General features: G+C 40.0%; 2 protein-coding genes across 3 annotated transcripts; one reads left to right on the forward strand and one right to left on the reverse strand.

Moving 5' to 3' along the window:
* Positions 1-80: 80 nt before the first annotated feature.
* On the forward strand, positions 81-15,979 carry LOC106748920. The gene is made up of 3 exons (XM_014627853.1): positions 81-173; positions 909-1,057; positions 7,860-15,979. The coding sequence occupies exons 1-3, from the start codon at positions 98-100 to the stop codon at positions 8,028-8,030; spliced, it is 396 nt and encodes a 131-aa protein (XP_014483339.1). The 5' UTR covers positions 81-97; the 3' UTR covers positions 8,031-15,979.
* On the reverse strand, positions 15,212-22,103 carry LOC106748918 (omega-amidase NIT2). 2 transcript variants are annotated; one of them, XM_014627851.1, is made up of 9 exons: positions 21,809-22,103; positions 21,331-21,703; positions 21,136-21,239; positions 20,723-21,027; positions 18,884-19,030; positions 18,063-18,247; positions 17,475-17,643; positions 16,580-16,813; positions 15,212-16,283 (listed from the first exon to the last, which is right to left on the reverse strand). In XM_014627851.1, exons 1-9 carry the CDS (start codon positions 21,946-21,948, stop codon positions 16,192-16,194), a joined length of 1,749 nt encoding a protein of 582 aa, XP_014483337.1. In that variant the 5' UTR covers positions 21,949-22,103; the 3' UTR covers positions 15,212-16,191. The 2 variants fall into 2 exon arrangements, with proteins under 2 accessions (XP_014483337.1, XP_014483336.1); XM_014627850.1 differs by lacking the exons at positions 20,723-21,027; positions 21,136-21,239; positions 21,331-21,703; positions 21,809-22,103 and adding an exon at positions 19,745-19,847.
* Between the last annotated feature and the right edge of the window lie 1,136 nt (positions 22,104-23,239).

Genomic DNA, 23,239 nt, shown 5'->3' on the forward strand with positions numbered 1-23,239 from the left:
GCTGGAATAGCCGTTCTATAACCATTCCGAAGAGAGGCTACCTGTCGATACGAGAGCGGCACGTTCCACTTTTTTTCTGGAGTAACCATCGTGGACCATGAAGAGGCCCTCCATCAAGACACTCGCGTGGACGTTCTACCTGTCCACCCTTTTATCCCTCCCGGCGAGAACAGGTGAGGCGTGACGCGAAAATCACATAAATAAGCCAATTTAAAATATCGGTGCGCGATATCGTCGCTTAGAGCGCGGAGGGTTGGATCGTGTGCTCATCGAGGGGTAAAATCAGCCGAGAAGAGCGAGAAATTGGGGACGTCCCTTCAAAGCGCGTTTCCAGTGGTGTCCTTTGGACACGTTTGTATGTGTGTGTGTGTGTGTGTGCGTCGTACGGATTAAATTTCTATAACGTTCTCGGCTCTTCTATTTATAAACCTTTTTCGAGCATTAATTTCTAATCCATCTTTATACCCTTGTCGCGCCATTGGTTTCTCAATGATGTAACCGTGCCGGAGAGAGAGGGATAGAGAGAGAGAGAGAGAGAAAGAGAGTCTTCTTTAACTAAGCCTATTAAGTAAACCCCTTTAAAAGAACGTGAAGGTTAACAACTGCTTGAGCGTTGGAAAGTTCTGTAAGCGACACTCAAGGGAGCAGATTTAATGAGATGTTGGTCTGAATTATTGACAGTCTCGATCGTCAAATAGAGTCACAGTGTGTACGTGTGCATGAATACGTGCGTGCGTGCGTGCGTGTGTGTGTGTATATATAAGTATATATGTATACATGCTACATGGTAAAGGTTTGTTGTGAATGCATATGTGTATACATGTAAGTGTGTGTGTCGTATGGTCGCGGAGAAACCGGGTTACTACATCGCTACCAATTTCGATCAGCGACATGGGAAATTGTTTCAGGCGCTCTGGAAGAGAATTGCACGGACTTTCAGGGCGGCACTGTCAGACACGGCCTCCTCTATGTGCCGGGACCTGCGGTCTGCAGTCTCTGCGTCTGTTACCATTCCGAGCCGATGTGGTGTCAAGCCATCTACTGTACACCACCGTATGTGAGTATCATACGAGATCGCGACTCCATATCCGCGGCTACCGACTCGACCCTCTTTAACGTCTTTCTGGGCTTTGTTGGGCTTTGCATGGATATATACGCTGAGAAGGGTGATATCTTTTATTCAAGTAGAAACTAGCGGTTCATCCGAACCTTCGAGATTCTAGTTTTCACGTCTGTTTTACGTCCAATTAAACTGCCTTATCCTCAAATTATCATCGTTCTGCTGATAAACGCCTTTTCTAAAGAGATGAATTTAACTCCCTTTTCTAACTTCAGAGTCAAATAAAAACATAGGTGCTTTAAACCGTAAAATTTTATTTCAAATTAATCAAAACGTATTTCGAGATTGGGTTCCCTTCAAATACAAACTTGATTTTCGCTTCTACTGAATTTTTGTAAAGAAGTAATTATATCTTGTCGAAGTTTTCCTGCATCTGTAAGGGGATACGATTGAACGTTAATCTCGTCGATAATACGCACAGTTTCAGAAAACTTTATGCGAAATCGATGCGTGCAAGTCTCCTATTTCGCTGTTGCACCAGCGCGATGCGATACATTTCTGGTATACCCATAAAGAGCATCTTTTTTTAATAGACCTTATAATAGAGAACGACATGTACCTAATATCATTTTACACGTGAGATTATCAAGTCGGCTTACAAAATTCCATATTATTGAAATTCAAGCTCGCCGAACGCATGTGTAACGTTCGAGCGCGCGGTACACATCGATGAAATACTTATAAATTTTCAATGGTAACAGATTTCGTTGCGCTTTCCCTACAAAACGAACGAACGAAGCCCTGACTAAAATAATAAACATCAAAGCGGAGTTGAGATCGATCGTGTTTCTCGTTAATCATCTTAATTCAAGGTTTAGACTTACAAAGTGATATAGGCAACGCCGAAAATTGGAAAAATTGTGATATACGATGACATCTTTTTCGACATTTTCGATAAGCGGAAATCGATCGCGAATTCTTCGGGGAATCTGGCTTTAAAATCAGGACGAGTTACGTGATATCTCGTATGACGAACCCATACGATTTTATACAAAAGACCGGGAGTGAAAAAAGGGAATCGAATATCGAGCGAACGATATGTGATACGTTATTTCGACATCGCACGTTTCTAAATGGCGTTCCTATTTTATCACGTGCACGACGTCATATGTCATTCTAACAGACGTCTGTCCGGACAATAGGCAAGATAGTGATACCGATATTTTCCGAATAATAGGTTAACGAATGGCGAATGATGAGGACGGCCGCGGCGCGTTTATCCAGGCGAATACAACTGGGTGTCTTTTCCGCACTGCGATAATATACGTGATGTGCGCAAGTCGAGATGCACGCTCCTCCTGAGTACAGAGATTTCGTTCTTTTCCTCCTTATCATTCTGGGATCAGTGGTTACCGTTTCGCACGAAGAGAAACGAGAGTCGAGGAATTCGCGCAAGGGATGAGATCACGGGCAATTGTGTGAGAAACGAAATTGATCGCGAAACGTCGTCATTATATAAGAACGACTTTTTAATTTTCATCTCGATATTTTTTTCTCCTGGCCTTGATATTTTTACCAAGCCTTATAGTAAAAATTGATTAAGGTAGAATCCACTTCGAAAGTAACGAGAAAATTATTTTTATTGCTAATTCATATGGCATAATTTCGTCGTTAATCGGAAACATACCGCCATACAAAAGGGCTTTACTAGACTTTGATGGAAAAAATGCAAATTTTTTGAAAGTATATCGGATGTATTAAATCAATCTATCGACTACAAGATGCGATATTTATAACATATAAAATTTATTAAAATTTATTGACAATAAGATCCGTATGTTTTCGTATATACTACTACATATACTTCAATTGTTTTTAAGGGTAAAGCAAAAATAAGCGATAGACTTATCTTGCTCGCGCGTTCAAACCCGAAAGGTCGGGCACGCGCTTGCAAGTCACATCAAATGCATATATAATTCAACCTTTCGGAAACTTTTCGTCCGACCGGAATGATCGTTGCATATATGGAAAGTATTTTAACCGGTAAAAAAAAGAAAAAAAAAAAAAAAAAAAAAAAAAAAAAAAAAGAAAAGAGTCGAATGTTCCAACGCATCCCGCGTTTCAGCACGGCGCTCTCTATTACTGCGGCAGTGACAGCGGCGGGCGAGGGCGCGAAACCGATTTTAACGAGCCGATTTAACGAGCGTATCTCGAGTTGATTGCGAGCGCGGCCGAGATTAATATTGGCGAGAATATTTTGCAGCGGCGTGCGGCACCGGGCCAATTACGACGATATTCGCGCGCCGGCGAACGTGCGAATTTCCGCTTCGCGCTCGCGTGCGGAGGAAGATCGTAACCGGCGGCGTGGGCAGGGCGGACAAAGAGACAGAGACGTGCATTAAATCGCTTCGAAATAACGACTTCGTTTCTGCCTGTAGCGTGCGCGGGACTTTGCTGGCGCAAAAGAAGCGGAAACGTCACGACGACGTTGCCGTTGTTGATCTGTTGTCGTAGCATCGATCCCGTCGTACGGCGTCGTCGGGGGTTACTTTTGCGTCTCGCAAAAGTAACCCCCAACGGCTCGTCCGCCTGAACTTTAATACGCAAATATTAGCCGTGTCGTAATAAAAAGCGCTTCATCCCCCAACGCGTCGCCCCGTTGTCTTTTTGAAAGTCTCGCGAAGGAGAAACGACCGGCTCGCTTTTCCTCTCTCCTCGAAGCGCCGATACTCCGGTGCGCGACGGTGTAATCAACTAATGCGAAATTCCGCTCGATTCTTCCGGCACTCGAATCGATAATCCGCTCGCCGATGCAAGGACACGTGCGACCGCCGTGCGTGTGCAACCATAAAAAGTAACTCTTCGATACAACATCGCGCGGTAACATTGCGCGGATTATATTCCTACTCTGTAAAAATATATATTTAACTTTAGAGGCGCGATCCTCGCGTTCTACAACGAGGTGCTAATACCGACACTGTGGTAGGTAGTTGGGCGGCGTAGCGAGGAGCCGCAACGTACGCTTCCGTCTTCCGCTTTTTAAAAGATCCGAGGAAGATTAAATCGCGGCATCCTCCCCGAGGAGGATTATGTACGGGATGTCTTACGAGATAATATCAAATCTCATCACGGAAGGGAAGAAGAAAAGTGAAGAATTATATCCACTTTTCATGAGAAATTCAGTCGGGAGTCGACCAGTTGAAAAATTTCGTTCTTTTACGCGGATGCAACTCTCACGACTCTTGCTGGGTGTTCATGTGTGTGTGTTCTCTCCTGAGAATATCGCGGCGTACGTATTTCTAAACGTTTCGCGAATTATGCAAATTCGATGTGCGGTAATTTGTCGAGCGATTCGGATGCAACCGCGGTGCAACCGCGATTGGAAGGAAGATTGGCGGGAGTTTCGGCGCATTTCGTATGCTCGAGAAAATTAAATCCACGGACCGCGTATCTCCTTTCACACGCTTTGCGAGAATTTCGCCAGCTTCACGATTTCCCACCACGCGTCGTTTGTTATTAGGAAATGTTGACGTTGTGGCCGTCGTCGTTCGTCGGGAATTAAGTTCACGAGCGCTTTTCCTCTCCGGAACCTTGCGGCTTCTCCGTTACGGTTTTAACATTCATTCGTACTATTCGCTTTTCCTCGTATTTTTTAATTACCGGCGAGAGCTCAGTGAAAATTTTCATTCTGCGCGACGGGGCGAACGCCGTTTGTCGACGGAAAGCAAAGTAAAAAAAAAAAAGGAAAGGAAAGTCGTTTGACCTTGCTTTTCGGCGCGATCTCGCGAAGTAAACTGCGTCTCCTCGGCGACCACTCGCACACTCGTCGCTCCAACTGCGTTTTAATTATATTCCTTCTATTCTCGCATCGCCGATTAAAATCGATGTCGCACACACGCGCCGCCAAAGTAGCGCAAAGTTCCGCGTTCGTGCATTACGTACTTGATGATCTCCATGTCGCTAATAAGCGCACGATCGACTTTGCATAGTTCGCAAGTGGAAACCTTAACACGACCGCTGGAAACATATTACACCGATACCTAGATACGCTGCAGCGTTGACAGATATTAACATCCTTAACAGGTATTGTGCGAGCGTAATACAGCCCAACATTTAATACCTTTCAATTCGCGAAAATGCGACTTTTGCGAAAATAATTCGGTCTTTTTTCTCTTTTAACATACGTTCTTTCTCGTGTGCTCGGCAAAAATTTCCTCGCCAAGAATATCAAATACATCCTGGTGAAAGAAGCAGATTTTCGCAATAATACATGGAAGATAAATATTTTGCTGGCACAGAAAATTTCTCAATTACTAAACGGATAGCAGAAAGACTTAAGAGTATTAATTGTTATTCGTTAGATATATGGACAGCAAAATGATTTAGTTATGCCAACTAAATGTTTTGTTACAACAATACAATACTTTTTCCCGTGTAACAAATCCTTTCGCTGTTCGTGTGTACTGAAAAATTGGCCATGTCAACAAAAATGTTTTTTCCGTTTACTTAATATCGTTCTCGATGTTCAACGAATCATATTTTTTTTTCGCAATTTTAAGGATTCGTATTTATCATGGTTAAGACGTTTTGTGATCACAATTTGCGCACGTACGGTCATCGAGCAGACGATATTTTAAAGACCGAGCGCTTCGTAGATGTAAATGCATTTCAATTAACGCTTACTCAGCTGCACATTCGCGCATAAGAATTTTCTTTATTCAACTACATCTCCAGACGCGAGAGAAGCAGAGGAGTATCTTTTGTGTAATTAGGCGCTAATGCGATTACTCCACGAGACAGTTAATAATCGCGTTATTAAATCTCCCCCCCCGGTGTGACCTTACAAGTGCAGGAGAGTTCGATAACGAGATTTTTTTCACGAGTGCTGGATTTCTCACGTGGCATCAAAACCCACGTTCGTATTGAATCGTCGGATATTCCGGGTAGCGCGACAGAATGTGCATTTTTCTCGTACGCATATGTACGCGCATATGTGCACGTAACTTTAATTAACTCGTCGCGAGAAAATCATTATACTATCTACGCATCGTTTCGTTTTTCCCCCCTTTCTGCGGAACGCGACGTGGCGCAAAAATAAAACCTCGGCTGGTGATCCCGCGTTATGTAGGGCAGTAGGGCCGCGATTTGCACGCGACGAGTTTTATGCTAATCCCCCTGTGCAATTACAATATCGTTCGTCGCGCTTACGTGGGGGACCGAGCTCTCGTTGCGCCCGGGCGCGCCCGCGTGCGATTGCGTGCGTGACATTTCACGCCGTACGCGAACCCGGCACGACATTCTAACCTGGTCCACTTATTAGATCGGCGGCAGTTCGTAAATGTATACACGTTTACTTTTGTACATTCGTGCCGTATATGTATGCGTAAGTGCGCGGTCTTTAGGATAAACATTGAATAGTTCGCAACGCCGAAGGCAATGGCACGTTTACACTTGTAGTTGTCGACGGCCCTTAGGCGTTATGCTATTTTCAATTCTCCTGCATTCAACGATCCTTCACATGTGTGTGTGTGTGTGTGTGTCTGATCTTCTACATATGTTGCGCAAAATTTTCGAAAATTATAAATAATAAATAGATCGATGCGCCTATATTAGAACGTAATATTGCAGATTAGTTCTCACATGATTTGAAATTCACGAAAATCGTAAAGGTTTACAACTCGCAACGGCGAGCAAGTAGTCGTAATTACCGTAAACGACGAAAAGCTTTTAATATCCGACCCGTCAGCGCAGGCCAGTCTTAAATTAGTTGTTCGTCCTTAATAACGACGGGTCTTTTCCACGTAAATGCGATCGTTCTCTGTTAATCGTCCCTCGCGAATTCGTCGGCAGATGCACGCCCGATGAATTACTTCTATTTCGCGTTATGCAAAATGCGGAAATGTCGGAGGAGAGTATTCAAGTTCGCGTGCAGCATTACGCAGAGTGGTTTTGATATTAACGCTTAATTTCGTGCCTTATATTCCACGTCATAATATTAATTCCTTCTCTCTCTCTTTCTGAAGAAAGAAATAGATTTAATGTAACGAGCTCGATGAAATAAAAAAGGTGTGTCATGTATGAATAATGAAGCTCGGCTGGCTCGCCGATTTATACGCAAGCGATCGTTTTAATTGTCGTCACATGATGACAGATACGCGCAATTTCGCGTGCCACGTGTCGTAATTGGACATAAAAGAGATCGGAGTAAAAAAAAAAAGCGATGGTAGTCAGGCTAAAAGAAAAGGCGATTCAATAACGGCGCGTCGAACGGGTTAATGATAATTGGCGGCAAAGGAAATTCATTACGCCACGAACGAAATTAAGTGGCTATTCGCGCGCGAAATCAAGGCAGGCTTCATCGGCTGCGACTTCACGGAGAAAGCTTTTACGCGCATTTTGCGTTTCGTGCCCGATGAGATGCAAAATTTTACGGGGCTCCTTTAGAACCTCGCGTCGGAATAACGAGTCCTTATTCTGTCACACGTAAACGAGTAACGTCAGATTGTAGCTCTTTGAGTAGCGTCAGTGCGCGAAACACGGCAGAAATATTTTACAATGTTTAACAATATCCAATAAAAGTCAATGTTCGTTTTTATGAATATTTAAGAACACTAAATATTCACAAAAGAACATTCGACCCTTTTTCTCCCGAGATAGATACAGAAATACGTGCACTGTGACTTCGGTATCTCAGCATCGAATATCCATCGAAGCTGAAAAGTGTCTAAAGTATCGAGGAATTTTGTCCTCTCCTCGGGATCGAAGTTGTTTCACATTGTACTCCGCGATTCTTTTGCAGAAATGCAAAAAGTTCCGCGTGGGTGAGCGCTGCTGCGAGTTCGAGTGCCTGGACGATACGAACAATGAGAGCGGCCCGTACATATACGACGCGGCGATGGGATCGTCGGGGGTCCAGCATCGGAGTGTTCTCTGTCTATTCGGCCTGGTCGTGCTGCTGATGGTGCCCTAGTTACGACCGGACGGGTCCCGCGATCATCGTCGCCGCAGGCCTCACGCTCGTCGAAGGAATTCGCTCGTTAACGATATTAGCGATCCGACGAGGAAGACAACGACGACGAGAAAATTGTGCACGAGGAATTCTACAGGCAGGTTTGGCTCACGCCGCGAATACACGTTGTTTCGGCGAATGTCACGTCCGTCACCTATCGCAATTAGATCGTCCTTTTGGAAAGACGCAAGCTGAGTGAAGCGAAAACCAGTGTTCCCCAAATCCACCGCGATCGAGTCGAGAAACGATCGAGCGATTTTCGCGAAAGATCATCGGAGAAAAAACGAATAACATCGTCTTTAATTCGGAAAAATATGAGAGAAAAAATAATATTTTATCTCCCCTAAATGCAATACACATTAAACGTAATGTAAATATTTTACTTTGGATATTCCGTCGTTTAATTATCATCCCGTCGCATTATCTCGCGCGAGCGCATTAATTGAGGGGGAAAGAGTGCGAGGGTCCATACGTCTTCGCGATTTTCCCGAGGGAAATTTAAAAATCGTCAGACCTTGCGTCGGATTTCGGGCAAACGTGCGAGCGGGAGAGCTTTTTATTTCCGGAATTTTATCCGCTTCCTTTCGAAGCGCGCATTTTCTCGCATCCTCCTTCTCGTCAAATCCGGCACGATAACACTCATCAGACGCCACGCGGATTCGACGTCGGGTTTTTTAAACCGTGCGCTCACAACCAAACGTCGAGGAATGACACGCCGGAGGCTCTTCTGGCCTAATTCGAATATACTCAGATGTCAGCCACTGTCAGAAGGCGTGCCACACTCGGTCGCGTTTCGGAGTAAATTGCACTGTTCGTAGCCGGCGAACGCGATCGAATGTTATCGCGTAAATTGACTCCGATCGACTCTCGACTTAACCGCTACCAATTTTCGGGGACTATCGTAATCGGCGGTGCATCGTGAACTGGTGATAGAGTTCGGGGCATGTTCCTCAAGATCCTCGTTCTTGATAATACTCACGCTGGACAGACAATTGTAGACTGAAAAACCGATCGAGACCTCGCGCGGCACATTTCGCGCGCGTTTCGTGTGTGTGTGTGTGAATGGAGTGTGAGAGTGATTGTGTCGGCAGAAATTTTTATTTTTCCATTGTCAATAAACGATGTGATAACGAACGTGTCAGGCTGAGATTAGTGCGCGGGGGCGAGTCCTTCGCCACTAGCGCCGGAAAGCTCCGTCGTATGTGTGTGCATGTGTGTGATATCCTTTTGTTAACGAGATTCGTTTCAATCTCTAGTTGAAAAATCGTAATTTGCCGTTCGTTCGTTCGCTTTGCTCTGCCGGGCTCGCCGGTGAACGAACACCTTTTTAAAGGGCGCCTCCCGTCATGCGTCTGTGATGATAATCAAACGAGGTAATATCTATCAATCCGACGTCTCGACTTTGTTCTCGTTAGCTTCGCGATCTTTGGTACTTTCGATGTTTTTTCCGGTAATCGTCGAGTGCTTATATGTTACCCCGCACATGCGTATGAGGAAAAAGCGGTTCGCGACGAAAAGTGGATCACGTCGGGGTTACTTCGTCAAGTAATGGCCCGTTTGCACAACGCGATTTCGTTAAAATATCTCTCGCGATACTCGCTGTAAAATCGGTCCCTCGCCGTGCGCCGGAAAATGCGTTGTATCGTAAAACGTAACGAGAACGCGATGTAATGTTATGACGTTACATTTATAACGGCGAAGATACGACATGATGTAAAGCTACGAATGAATCACGATTTTGATGCGAATCAATCTCGGATGATATTACTGAAAAATCGCGCGGTGTAAAGACGTCTCAAGAAATCCATCCATTTGCCTAACGGCCTGTACATTTCGCTTTAACACAGGGATTCCCAAATTTTTTCGCGTCTACTTAAATATTTACGAGAGATTCTATTATCAGAGGAAGATTCCAGTCCGTAATTAAGGAAGAGATTATACAGGTTGTCTCATGCCTATCGAAGTATCTCTCGTCTGCGGAATTTTCGAGCAATATCAAGGAAGGTTATTTGTTTACTGAAAATTCTACGTTATTTTACAATCGTAAAATTTTCTAGTATATTACTACTAGTTATATTAAAAATAGGTGAGGTAAAGTATTGCTTGTATGAGATTGTCTTGAAATTGAAAAGGAAGAACGATAATATATCGTTCATTTAAGAACGCGTGCTTTAAAGAAAATTTCAAAGTTTAATTTCCGAAGCGCTTCGACCATTTTTCTTAAGGCAAGATCAACTCTGAAGAATCCGTAGATAAAAATAACTCGGCAGTCTGGAACATTCTGTGTAAACTTTTCAAAAGTAACTTTGTATAAACTCCTATATTTGTTATATATTGGAGAGTGAATGTATGCGCGTATGTGAAAGAGAGGAAGGGAGAGAGAGAGAGAACGCGTCAAAGAATTTTCCAGCAAGAACATCTCATTGTCGAGCCTTAAAGTTTCATCGCGCCGCCGGTTTGGGAACCTCTGCAAATCAACATATCATTCTCATAACAAGAACATAGATAGCATGAAAAAAAAAAAGTAAAGAGATATATCGCCGCACTCGTCGCATTTTCCGTCAAGCTGGTGGGAGGCATAATACCGTGTCATCGGATAAACATTTAACCCACGAATGTTCGTATCACGAATTTCGTGTTCCAGCAGCAAGTTATTTTCTCGAAATGCAGTGACTTCGCGAAATATCCTCTCGCAGTCCCGTGTATTTTTTATTTCCAATTGCGAAGCTTTGTACAAACGCGCGTGTCTATTGGGGGACGCAAGTTACATGATACGTTGGGAACACGCTCGACATTTTCACACAATTTCACACAACGGAATTAAGTCAATGTAATGTAATACTTCTAAATTAACCGCGTTCGCATGAATATGCGTTACATAGTAATGCAATATGTATTGAGGGTAAATGTGTAAACGAAAGTCGCAATGTCATTTGCGAAACTTCTTAATATTTTCTCGACACGTCAAGAAGCACATGAGAAGAAGTAAATTAGGCGATGTCGTTTGACAATGTTAATTCACGCTTCGTAATAACGACGTGGGAGGAGTTTCACATTTCTGTAATTATTTCCCGGGCATAGAGAAATACAACGGGGAGATTTTTAGCGCATGCGGCATATCGCAAGGAAAAAGTTAGCGCGAGTCTCATCCAAAAGATCTATCATTTGTACAATCATACCTCGCGCTGTCGTAAAATTTCTTTCTCTCGCGAATTCCCTGTCCGCTTTTCTCTCTAAAATTTAGTCCCCGTGACTTCGGTTTAATCGATCTCGGCGCTTCGTGTATTTGTTATCTCAATTTAAACTGTTCGGTGTGTTCTCTCTCGTGACGCGAACATTCCCGGATTAAACTCCGGAAGGGTTAAACGTCCAAGAAGCTGAGGGACAAACATAGGGGTAGGTCCGATTCGAAGTGGAACTTCGACTGGCACAATGTGAGAGGCGATTTCAGAGCTTTATCTTAACGAGCGCTTATCGAGCACGGCGATATGCGGGAGCGGGCACGAAATGGTAGGGAGATATGTATGTTGCTATTTACAAACAGAGCTTTAATAGAGAAGGTTTGCAGTCGCGTGGAACCAATTTACATAATCTTGCGTGTATGTACATGCGGCGACGCGTCAATTGCGCTCGCGCTAAATTGTTAACGGCGAAACGCGTTAACTCTTTACAGAGCGAGTCAAGAGAGAATAAAGTTTTAACTTTATAATTTATTTGTTATTAAGAGGATTGCAATACATTTTAGCAACTTTTAACGTATCTTTATGTTATATACATATTTGATTTTAAGTGACGATGGATTAATCAGTCCTGTAAAAAGTTAACATGCCGGATTATTCCTCGTTATTTATTGCGCGCAAAGAGCAATGTTGATATGTGAAATTAGAATTTATCAGCTGATTGTTGTACATTTTCCTATATTCTATTTTTTCTGTATTTCTATTGCACACGTATCAATCACGAATACTGCTCGGATCTTAAAGAGATACGCACGAAAGACAGATAGAAAAATAGCCGCTAACAAGCTTGTCATCGTTGAATTCTTATGCATTTTTTTATTATTCTTTTCTCAAAATTTCTATCTCACACGCGTTTAATATCTTTGTTTTTCTTCTTTTATTTCGAAACACGTTTGGTGGGAACAAATAAAAGTCACTGCTTAATTCGCAAGTAGAAAATAGGCGACGTTTCGTAGGAACACACGAGATAAAGCGTACTCTCCCTTATTTGCTATCAGATTACGGAACATTTGATTATTTATTCGCGTTCCAATTATCAGTTCACGCATTAATTAGTCTATCGCTCGTATGACATTTCAAAGCAACAATAATTGCCGTAAACACCCAGATTATATCACGCAATAACGAATCGATTAATTGTGATTGCGGTCGTTTCGGCGATATCGCGCGACTAATTGGATCGATGAGCGAAGGCTTAAATTATTAACGCGAAGAGTTTAATAGCCGAAATAATTCGGTGATCGGCCGCGGGTGGGAGTCGATACGAACGTGGGTCTTATATTTAAAGGCTTTCCGTGTCACGAATTTCTCCTGTTACTCCTGTTACTCGTCACCGTCGTGTATTGCATTTCCTACAGCGGCACCGTAACAACGCGTTCCGCTTCTATTTAAAATTTTCAAGCTACGCAAGCACCGCGGTATGTACATTTGTTTGATCGTTATCCGCGCCTATTCGTTTCCGAGCGTGTTTCAAACCATAAATCGAATGGCTCTTTCTCTCTTTTCCTCGCAACGAGAAAATCTTGCTTTAGCCCGGTGAACATATAATTACTCTACGGCCATTAATTGTGTTTTGTCGTTTTGTAAAAACGACAGTGTGGTGCGCGCGCGTAATACAGTTAAATAAATTTGCGATAAAGCTGAGAAATGGACGGGGAGGTTCCCGTAAAATATGCTCCGATTTATTCGGCGCATTTGTTTAAATGCGGAAGCAACACGTTGTACGATTTAATATCGTATTTCAATTCTCGATTCATTTCGCAATTCTACTTAGCTTCGCAAGAATTTGTCGACGATATTACAGGTACATGTGTGTAAAATGTGATATTTATAAGTGTGCCACCATAGCACGCGCGACACGTGTGCGTATCAGACATGTGTTAAGCCGCTGGGAATTGAAACTCGTATGAACATCTCGCGACTACATGCTCGATCTTTTTAAGTTTCCGGAGCAATTACTACGCGTTTTATTAATGCGGTATGAGTAATGCGTCGGTATGCGTCGGGTTCCTTTCCGCATTCGCTGAAATCGCGGTTGACTACTGTGTCTGATATAGGAAGAGGAAAAATATATTTTTTGAATTCAGCCAAGTTGCTAATTGTTACACTGCTCATTCGTTGCTCTATATTTTCGACAATAACCCCTTGAACGTTTCAATATCGAACCGTTAACCATTTCAAGGACGTCAGGACCAAAACTATTCCATCAAGTGTTTTGCGCTCGCATCGCGGTAGAATAAAAATTGTCCCGTCAAATATTTTTACTCCGGCATCCCGTTCTGCATTCGGTATTAAAAGAACTAAAAAGTCGGGGAAATTGGATCTGTTCATGTTTAAATATGCTATTGTGTGTTTGGGGAAAAATAAAAGTTAGTTTGGAGAATTCCACTGAAAACAATGCGTCCCCGATAAAGTGGTATCGGCGCGCGTATGTACCGCATCGCATTCATTTTATTTTTTCAATGTTACGCTAATTGAATTCGCGTAATTACTTAACACATCTCGATTTGAAGCGAACAACTTTCCCTCTTTTAAAGTTTTGCGAAATACATAGTTACTCGATGTTACAATAACTGGACTCGAACCGGTTAATAACTTTCATTACTGATTTCGTTTCAACATGAATATATTGATATCAATTTTTTTTCACAGTAAAAATTCAATTAAAAATTGAATTGCTTTCGAATCAATATTATTTTTTATTTTTTGATAGGAAACGATCCGAAAAGTAAGCTTTCTCGACTGATTTCCCGATGCAGAAAATTCGAAACGGTACTAATACCGATACCAGCGCGACAATTCCGAGCGTCATGGGGCCATATGTATAGTAGTGTAACGTATACGAATGCTTTCGCCTTTGTTTGACTATGGGGAACAGTGAATAAGAACATGGTGCTAAGTCATTCCTCGTTTAGGAAAACGACGTTACTACGAACATTCGCGAGTTTCCAGTATCGTGTACACATTGTTCGCGCGCGCGCGTATGCTTGCCTGTGATATATTTTTAACGGCGCTTGATTGCTATCACACCGCCCATGGATCGTTAATCGCTTTGCGAATTTCGAAGGTAGCGATTAGACAACATTGTACGAATTTTGCACGTACTCTCAACTAGAAAAATTCTCGTAGGAAAAGAATAAAGTAAAAAGAATAAAAGAATGGATCTTAGTTTGCACCACAATTATATGTGAGGATCGGACAACGTCGAAAGACATTACAAAACCGATATATATATATATCTCTTAGTTTGTCAATAATCGTCTCCTAGGTTGTGAGACGTATATATGTAAATTGTTTTAATTTAAATAGACCTTCGGACTTCCTCAGGTTTCTTTTATTTTCTCGCTATGCATGAAGACCGAAACATTTGAGAAATAAAAATTGATATATAGACCAATACGTAGACCGATTTTACTAAATTTAACAAATACGATCACTTCTGTAAACGGCAAGAATTTACGTCAAAAACTAAGATTGATCGTAATCGTAAATAATGACGATGATGATAATAATGGATAATAATAGTTATAATTAATAATTTTATCGATTAGTTGTTGCATAAGACGAATATTTCGAGCAAAAATGAAATATTTGAAAACGGCTTCAACTCAGATTCATAATGGAGCGATTCGCATTTGAATTGTAAATATGCGTGTCGTGCGGATTTCGTGCAAAAATCAAGCGAAACTCGACGACGGCATTACCGGAGCCGTTAGAACGAACGCGACAAAAGAGGCTGTCTGAGATTAAGTTGCTAGAGCTTAAGTAAGATGATACACTCGTTCGGTATGCGAGATACCTGACCTGAGTATGATCTAATTTCTGATGTAATTTCTATCTTTCCGAAAGTTTTGCCAGAGAGATATTTTATTAGGCGCCGAAGTATCCGAGCTAAGACACATCCTTTCTTCTCTCTCTCTCTCTCTCTCTCTCTCTCTACATCGAGAATATACATAAGTTTCCTGAATATTTTCCCCCTGTAAAAGAACGAAAAGATGTTTGAAGCTTGGAGAGACTGTATTTGGGACAGGTATCTCAAGTCACGATTCGGAGCGAATTTATTTGGCGAATTTAATCATCCCATCTCGACAAGAAGAAGTGATATCCTTGTCGGCTGGTGGAAAATGCGTGATCACGCGTTTTCCTTTCGCGTCTCACCATTGTACTTTTCTTCTCCTCTTTCCTCTCTATTCGACCCAGCCCGGCGGAGAGAACATTGAATTTATTAATCGACCAATTTCTCTAAGCTTACATTTTAAACTAACGTTTACAAAGAAAGGAAAATATTATATATATATATAATATAACCTACTTCAAAATAAATACCTAGACGATAGCTTTAATATTGCTACAATACGTAATTACTCTCGATCGTAATTATATCGTTTAATGATCAAGGGGCCTTTTATGTATGATGAGAACGATCGTTCGGAATTCATAAAAAATTACGAGATTACAATTAAAAAAATCTATTTCAAACGACATCCAGAATATTAATAAACACGATAAGGTTTTAATCTTCCCTTGATTCCTCGATTGACAAGATCGCCACGTCGTACCCGACGTCTTTCGTAGATTAATCGATAGTATAAGGATACATAATGATAAGGCGAAAGTAAGAATTGGTATACCACGAAGAATGTTACAGAGCAATAAAGTTTATTCACATGATTCTGCCACCAGTGATTATACTTACATATAAACATGTTTGCCCGTGCCCCCACAGAATGTATATATGTGTATATCTGTGTGTAATGTGTGACGTAGGCGTGAGAAGTTTATTGACGGAGTATCCGAGCGTGAAATTTAAAGCACCCGATAGCTCGACGCCGTGCAAAATTGCTTAATGACACGACGCGAGCGTTGTCACACGTTACATCTCCCTAATCCTTCTTCCAAACGGTGTCGTATAGATCCGTACGACGTTGACCGAACGTCGGAATTTGTGACCTGACCTCATCCACGACTTTCAGATCTGCGATAAGCAGTTATTTCGACGCAAATATAGTTCGAGGAACGTAAGAATTGTCGCGTAATTAGAATTTTTACGAAGACATTTTCATTACATCAATTGGAAAATATTAAAACACGAAATTGTTAACGCAAGATCTCCTCTTAAAGACCGTTTTGCAATTAATCCAAAATAAATTGATAAATTTCGTACGAGCGTATCCGTCGATAATGAGTTTCGCAGCAATTTCAGAAAGTATTCGGCGGCTGGAATACCAGAGATTTGTCGCTATCTTAGAATAGCTTCTGAGAAAAACTCACCTATGTCAGCTACCACCATGTCCTCGGAGTCGCCCAGTTCGTTGAGTATTTCTCCCCAAGGGTTGGTTAACTGAGTATGCCCCCAAGCGACGTACCCGGGCGGTAAGCCACGTGCCGGCGAAACGCAGGCTACGTATAATTGATTGTCGTTTGCTCTGGAACGCTGCAGTAACGACCAATGCAGCGGGCCAGTGGTCATATTAAATGCCCCGGGGTAGATCAACATCTGGCAGCCTGACATCACAAGACGAGATTCAGAATGACAGTTTACAACAGTGACGATCAATCGATGGCTCTACCGTACAAGCATTCGTTTCAATCGCGACAGCTAGGTAAGTTGGGACTAACGGAAAAAGGAGGCAAGTACGGAGCGCACTTACGACGATATATAATTCGCGATAAAATGCGCAAAACTGAATTTTAAATATACATAAAAAATGTTAACAGAAATCATATATATGATTAAAAAATTATCTATAATTAATATATTTTATTTTATTAAAATTATATATAATTAATAAATAATCATATATATGATTAAAAAGTTTACGTATAAAGCTATAAAACAAAATGATTTATTTACAAGAGAGATCTATATACAAAATTTCGACTATAGAATTCCGTCTCGAATTTTCTGTCGCGAATCACGAGGCTAGGTTCAACAGCTCGTACGTTTCTATAAAATATTACGATAATTTATCATATCCATCGAAACGTGAAACAAGTTATTATCTCGTTTCAAAAACAACCAAAATACGAGGATAATCACTTGAATGAACATTAAAGCATAATAATGCCAATAATGCTTAAAATACATGAAATTCTATCTCGTTATTTTCACAGCAATACCGCATCAAGTTTTATTAGTATTCCCTGTATGTAATATCGATTTTACCTCTGTTTCTATAAAGTCGCGCCATTTCCTCGAACCTGATGTCGTAGCAAATACCGATGCCAATTTTGCAACCTTTTACCTCAAAGGTTGTCAAGGAATTCCCGGGCGATAGCGAGTCGCTCTCTCGGAAAGTGATTTTTCCTTTAATGTCGATGTCGAACAAATGCATCTATAAACAAGGAAGCACTTTATAAAGCGCGTTCTATTTTGTATGCGGTGACGTTTTATACCATATATGCAGGAAATCTCTACAAGATCTTCGTTCTACTTTTGCAGAGAATTCTTTAATGTTCCTATTGATTCGAAATTAACGTTATATGTACCTGCAATTAAATTTCAAACTATAATTCTATCAATATATGATCCTTGCGAAATTTAACCGAAAATGGCGATACTATCATTTATTTTTTGCCTTAAAAATGAGCTTAGTCTTTGTTAATTATGCGCTGTCGGTGATACATTATTTTTATTATTATTGACAATAAATTAGTACTTTTTTTTAATCAAAGGAATCTATTCGATTGGAGAACTAACCTAGTCTAATAGGAGGACAACCATTCGGGAAATTTTGTATACCGATATTCTTACCTTTCTATACTTAACCATGAGTTTTCCATCGGGTGCCCATACGGTGCAAGTGTTGTACAACTTGTCATCCTCCCGCTCCGGTATTGTTCCGGCGATCACGTAAATGCTGTTCCTCCTCGCCACTTCGGACAAAGCCGCGCTCGTCTCGCCGTTGGGAATATTCTCAGCGTATTTCGCGAAGTGGGCTACGTGTTCATACACGTCGACGTTATCACGGAACGTTACGAGAGGGTGAGTGGGTACGTGCACGCACACACCGAATTACCCTACGCGAGGTAAAAAATAACGAGATCCGGAAAGTGCAGCAAAAGGAAACTCTATTCAGCTCCGTTCGATCTAGCAATCCTTCTTTACACTCTCTAAACTTAGAACGTAACAGATAGAACGGTATAGATCCCGAAATAAATTGTTTTTCGAACAAAAACGAGAAGGAAAAGAAACAGTTTCTTCCCAACTGTTGCACCGAGTATAGGTGTATGTGAAAAGAAGCGAATTGTCGTAACCAATCGTAAGACGCGTCGTCCGTTCCTAATTACCCAATCGCGTACTTCGAATTCAAATTTGTTACGCGTAAGAATACCAAATTGGAAACCACAACCATCAACACAAAAGTGCTAAGAACTTCTGAAGATAAAAAAAATAATGTAAGATATTCATTTATCTATTTGAATATATATATATATATATATATATATATATATATATATATATATATATATATATTGACGTATTTATTCGTAAATCCTTCGATCTATCTCGTTTTTTTATTATCCTTAGGTGGACGTTTGTGTTGTTCGGCATGCTTTTCGTCACATAATTACATGTTCCATACGGCGAGTTGAAGCATTCGGGCAGCGTAACGATGTCAGCGTGTTCCTGCTTAGCGCGTTCAATGAATGAAACAGCTCGCGCGACGTTTGCTGCCTTGTCGTCACCGACCGCCAGTTGTACCAAAGCCAAACGCAGCGCTGAAAGTAGGTTCGATAGTTATATTAATTCATGAATGCAACCGGCTGTTAACCTCTTGCTATACGCGGTCACGGCTATACGAGATCACTGTCAAAAGATGAAAGACAAGTGAAAAAGATGAATTTTTATTTTCCAAACAGCCTGTATAGTTATTTTATATATTTCTTATATCTAAAGTGTCTTAAAAAAAATCCTTATTTTTATTTGCAGAATGCGCTGGCACAATTTAACCGATAAAATTCAGGATTTCTTATAGAAAAGAATTGAACTTTGTTTTTATAATTAATTTTTCATATTATTGATAAAACTACAATTCATAGTTTATTTTCTAAATTTTGCTTCTGTCTCGCTAGCTCTCATCAAACATTTGAACATGTATTTATCCCATGTGTGCACTTTATGTATGCACAAAGTGCAGCTAAATTCAACAGATCTAATCTAAAAAATGAAACATTATCTAATTGAAATTAATTGATTAAAATTATAGTTAATTTTTATGGTCAGTGCAATTTGATTATCGCAGGTTGTAACTTGACTTACTAAATACCAATCTAATTATAATGATTAGTAAATAATCACTCCACCAGACACCTGATATTGTTGACACATTGATAAATAAAGTTATATTCTTCACTTTCCCTTTAAATGTCGTATGAGAGTTTCAAGAGTGCCAAATTTTGTATGTCGCAAAGAACAAATAATAATACACGTACACGACATCGTTCTTATTCCGCGTTGTACGACGTTCGTGCTTAGCATGATATTTAGGTTATGTCCAGACAGTTTCACTTATCTCGAGATGACGTAAGAAAACCACAAGCATTATCTGTTGTATGAAAATGAGATCATTTCTACAAAGAATTTTATCTTTAATACATACATGTCGTTACAATAATAATTTTTATTTAAATTGAAAGGAAATATATAAAGAAGTATTTGAAAAAATAAGTTTATTAAAAAAATGAATACAAATAAAATTTTATAAAATATTTCCGGAACATAAAATATATCTTATATATATATTATCGTTTACTAGACGATCGAGATCTTCTACGCTTGTTAGATTTTCTTTTGTCAGGAAATTCAGAATATCTCGATTTTTTATCTTTTCTTCGTTCTCGCTCCTTATCTTTCTCTTTGTGCTTCTTGGACTTCTTAGTCTTTTTTGTCCTACGCGTATCACTACTACTGGAACTTCCCCGCCTTTTATGTTTTTTTTTGCTATCACTGTCACTGTCAGATATATCTCTTCGTCGATTTTTTGATTTTTTGCTGGATTTCTTTAATTTATGTCCATCTTCGTTCTCTTTGCGTCTTTTTTTCCCGTCACGTACATCAGAATCACTGCTAAGAGATGCAGATCTCCTCTTGCTTGTACCTTCTTTGCTCTTATATTCCTCATATTTAGTGGCATCTAAAAGCAATTTCCAGATACTGAAAACGAAACTTCAATTTGTACAATCGAGATAATACAGGAATTTTTAAATGGTATTCAATATAAATTGTTTCATTGAACGGATTTTAAGATTTTTAAATCTATAAATCGTAATTAGTTCAAATCTAATTTCTTTACAAATTAGTAATTACTAGAGAGAGATTTTAGAACATAAAAATTTTAAATATAAAAATTTCCATTTATATAGCATATTCATTTAAAAATCCCCGGAAAAAATTAATTTTTATTTACTAACTTAGAACTTTGGAATTTTTTAAATATTCTGCTCTTGTCACTACTCGAACAGTGCCCTCGTTCACAGAGAACGTATTTCCTCCTAAAGCCATTTTTATTATTAATCTTCCTTCATCTTCAAAGCCTTCTATTTGGCCATATGTATTAGATTGCTTGCCGACAATGATTTTTATGAAACTTCCCTTCTCTATTCGCAGTTCCTCCTCTTCCTTTTGGGGTTTTCCATTTTGTTTCTGCAATGCTACTTTATCTGCACCAAGTCCCATTCCTTTTGGACGTAATTTAGGTATAACACTTTGTACGACTCTGTAAAAATAACATGTGGAAAGGTAGCTAATACATTTGAAAACTCATGCTGGAATAAAGAACATAATAAATATATAACATAGAATTCATATAAAACAAAATTCATACTTTTCATTTTTACCGATCCCTTTACCAGGTTCCCATCCCATTCCACGTAATAAAGCTAGACCAAAAGCACTTACTGGAATTTCTTCGTAATTCTCTAATGTACTCTATGTAAGAAAAAAAAAATAATAGTGAATGAATTATTTACAATATATATTTTTGCCAAATATTATAATCAATAGTCTCAGAAATACTTACTTCGTCAACATTACTTAAATTCTGTCCTTCTGCCAAAGGTAAAGTTAAATTGCTCAATTTATCGTCCTTTTTTTCTGATGATTCGAGATCTTCTATAATTTCTTTAGCCGCCTGTTCTTCTAAAGTAAGGGTTTTACTTTCACCAGGTGGCTCTGTTTTTATTTGTACATTTGAAACACTGTTATTAACTAATGTTAAGTCTCCATTAGATACTTCTTTTGGTTCTTCTTTGATCTTAACAGCTTGTACATCATTCTTATTTGCTACTTTGGATTCAAATATATCAGCATCTATTTTATTAACAATTCTATCATGCCAAGTCTTAGGTCCCAAGAGTGGGATAACAAGTGGTTCCTCTTTTTTTTCTTCTTCTCTGAACAAAGAACGTTCTTATTAATTTACAAAGTAACTTATAGAACTTATAGGTTATGTTACTATGTGTGTTGAATATAAACATTCATGCATTTTATTAACTTACCCGATTACTTTAATAGCTTTTTCATCAACGCAATCGATATAATCCACCTTTTTCTCCTCCTGTGGCATCTGCTTCACTAACGTCGACTTCTTTATAGACTTCGCAAAGCCAAAAGAAATCTTTTTATTCTCTTCAGCCATTTTCACAGTATAATTCTATATTTCCTTTAATTTGTAATTTTTACATCACTGTTGAACAAAATTTATGATTCTTTTGTGTTTTTCATTCAAATTATTCTAACCGTTAACACACTCGTTAATTGCTTAAATTTATCTTGCTTGGGCTGCGTTCGGAAATTTCACTCAGGTACACCGATGGAGACTCGCGCGTGTTCGGAAATATTCGAGTTCTGTCCTCAAGATGGAGTTTCTGAACGCAGCCTTGTGTCCATAATACTAGATTTAGGACTAACTTTTAGTATTTATGTTGGTAAATACTTGAGAAATACTAGACTTTTCAGTAATTTTTAATAACTTTTATATTCAATAACTCTATTTGAGATTTAGAGTGACTTGCACCAACTCCGATTAACCTAATAGATTTATTAATCAACTGATTAACTTAATGGAATTGACCAATCGCATTTGTCAATTAGTTAAATTGATCAGTGCGATTGGTTATGCGTTTTAGACACTTTATTGCAGTTGGCACTTTATTGACCATTCGATAGGTCTGTTCTTTTTAATTACTCTACTACACTTTTATGCACTTTCTGCAGTTCAGTTAAAATAAGCATATATTAAAGAATTCGAAGAGAAAAGAGATATTTGCGTAATAATTATTACCTTTGTTTTAATTTTTAATATTTCAGATATCAGAATCGCCTCTAATCTTCTTTGCGTGAGTTTTGACCAATATGAGAGGTCCGATATTCTGCGACTTAAGTGTTATCGATACTTTCTGCTTCGAGACTTGCAACCACCGCGACACTAGCCGGCCAGTTACGGCACTATAGCGGCGCGGTGCTGTTCATTCGAAAAATTGTGCCGCGTATTTTTCGTGGTTTCGCCGCGTTCAAGGTGACTCTCGCACGCGAATTATCGTTTCAGAGAGTTACCGAAAGCGAGTTACGCGTTCGATGTGGCAAGATATCACGAGACAGTCGCCGAAATTGAGAATCTCGCCTCATTGTCCATGGGGAGTGCCGAGTAAAATGTATGTTCGCCATGTAATGGCGGTTACGTGTTCAAACTGCCTCTGTTTACATTTCCAGCCTACTGAAGGAGAGTGTGAGGCACGAATTATCGTCGGGAATTATCAAAAGTAAGTTTCTTGTGTTTGTCATGTTGAAATACCGTGAGACAGCCGTCGATAATAAACATTCTGCGGGACGACCGTTAAGAGTGCCGAGTGAAGTTATATGCGTGATGATGTATGGTAACTTCGATTATCTCAATCGTCACGATGTTCAGTCAGTTACGGAACAAATGG

Source organism: Dinoponera quadriceps, unplaced genomic scaffold (genome assembly GCF_001313825.1).
Source record: "Dinoponera quadriceps isolate SergipeBrazil2010 unplaced genomic scaffold, ASM131382v1 scaffold3271, whole genome shotgun sequence".
Taxonomy (NCBI): domain Eukaryota; kingdom Metazoa; phylum Arthropoda; class Insecta; order Hymenoptera; family Formicidae; genus Dinoponera; species Dinoponera quadriceps.

Bases quoted from the DNA above. Each gene is read 5' to 3' on its own strand.
- LOC106748920 (XM_014627853.1), top strand. From the start codon at position 98: ATGAAGAGGCCCTCCATCAAGACACTCGCGTGGACGTTCTACCTGTCC. The intron at 174-908 runs GTGAGGCGTGAC...AAATTGTTTCAG, and splicing joins ATCCCTCCCGGCGAGAACAG to GCGCTCTGGAAGAGAATTGC. The intron at 1,058-7,859 runs GTGAGTATCATA...ATTCTTTTGCAG, and splicing joins TCTACTGTACACCACCGTAT to AAATGCAAAAAGTTCCGCGT.
- LOC106748918 (XM_014627851.1), bottom strand. From the start codon at position 21,948: ATGGCTGAAGAGAATAAAAAGATTTCTTTTGGCTTTGCGAAGTCTATA. The intron at 21,240-21,330 runs GTAAGTATTTCT...TTTCTTACATAG, and splicing joins ATTTAAGTAATGTTGACGAA to AGTACATTAGAGAATTACGA. The intron at 16,284-16,579 runs GTGAGTTTTTCT...TGCTTATCGCAG, and splicing joins CATGGTGGTAGCTGACATAG to ATCTGAAAGTCGTGGATGAG.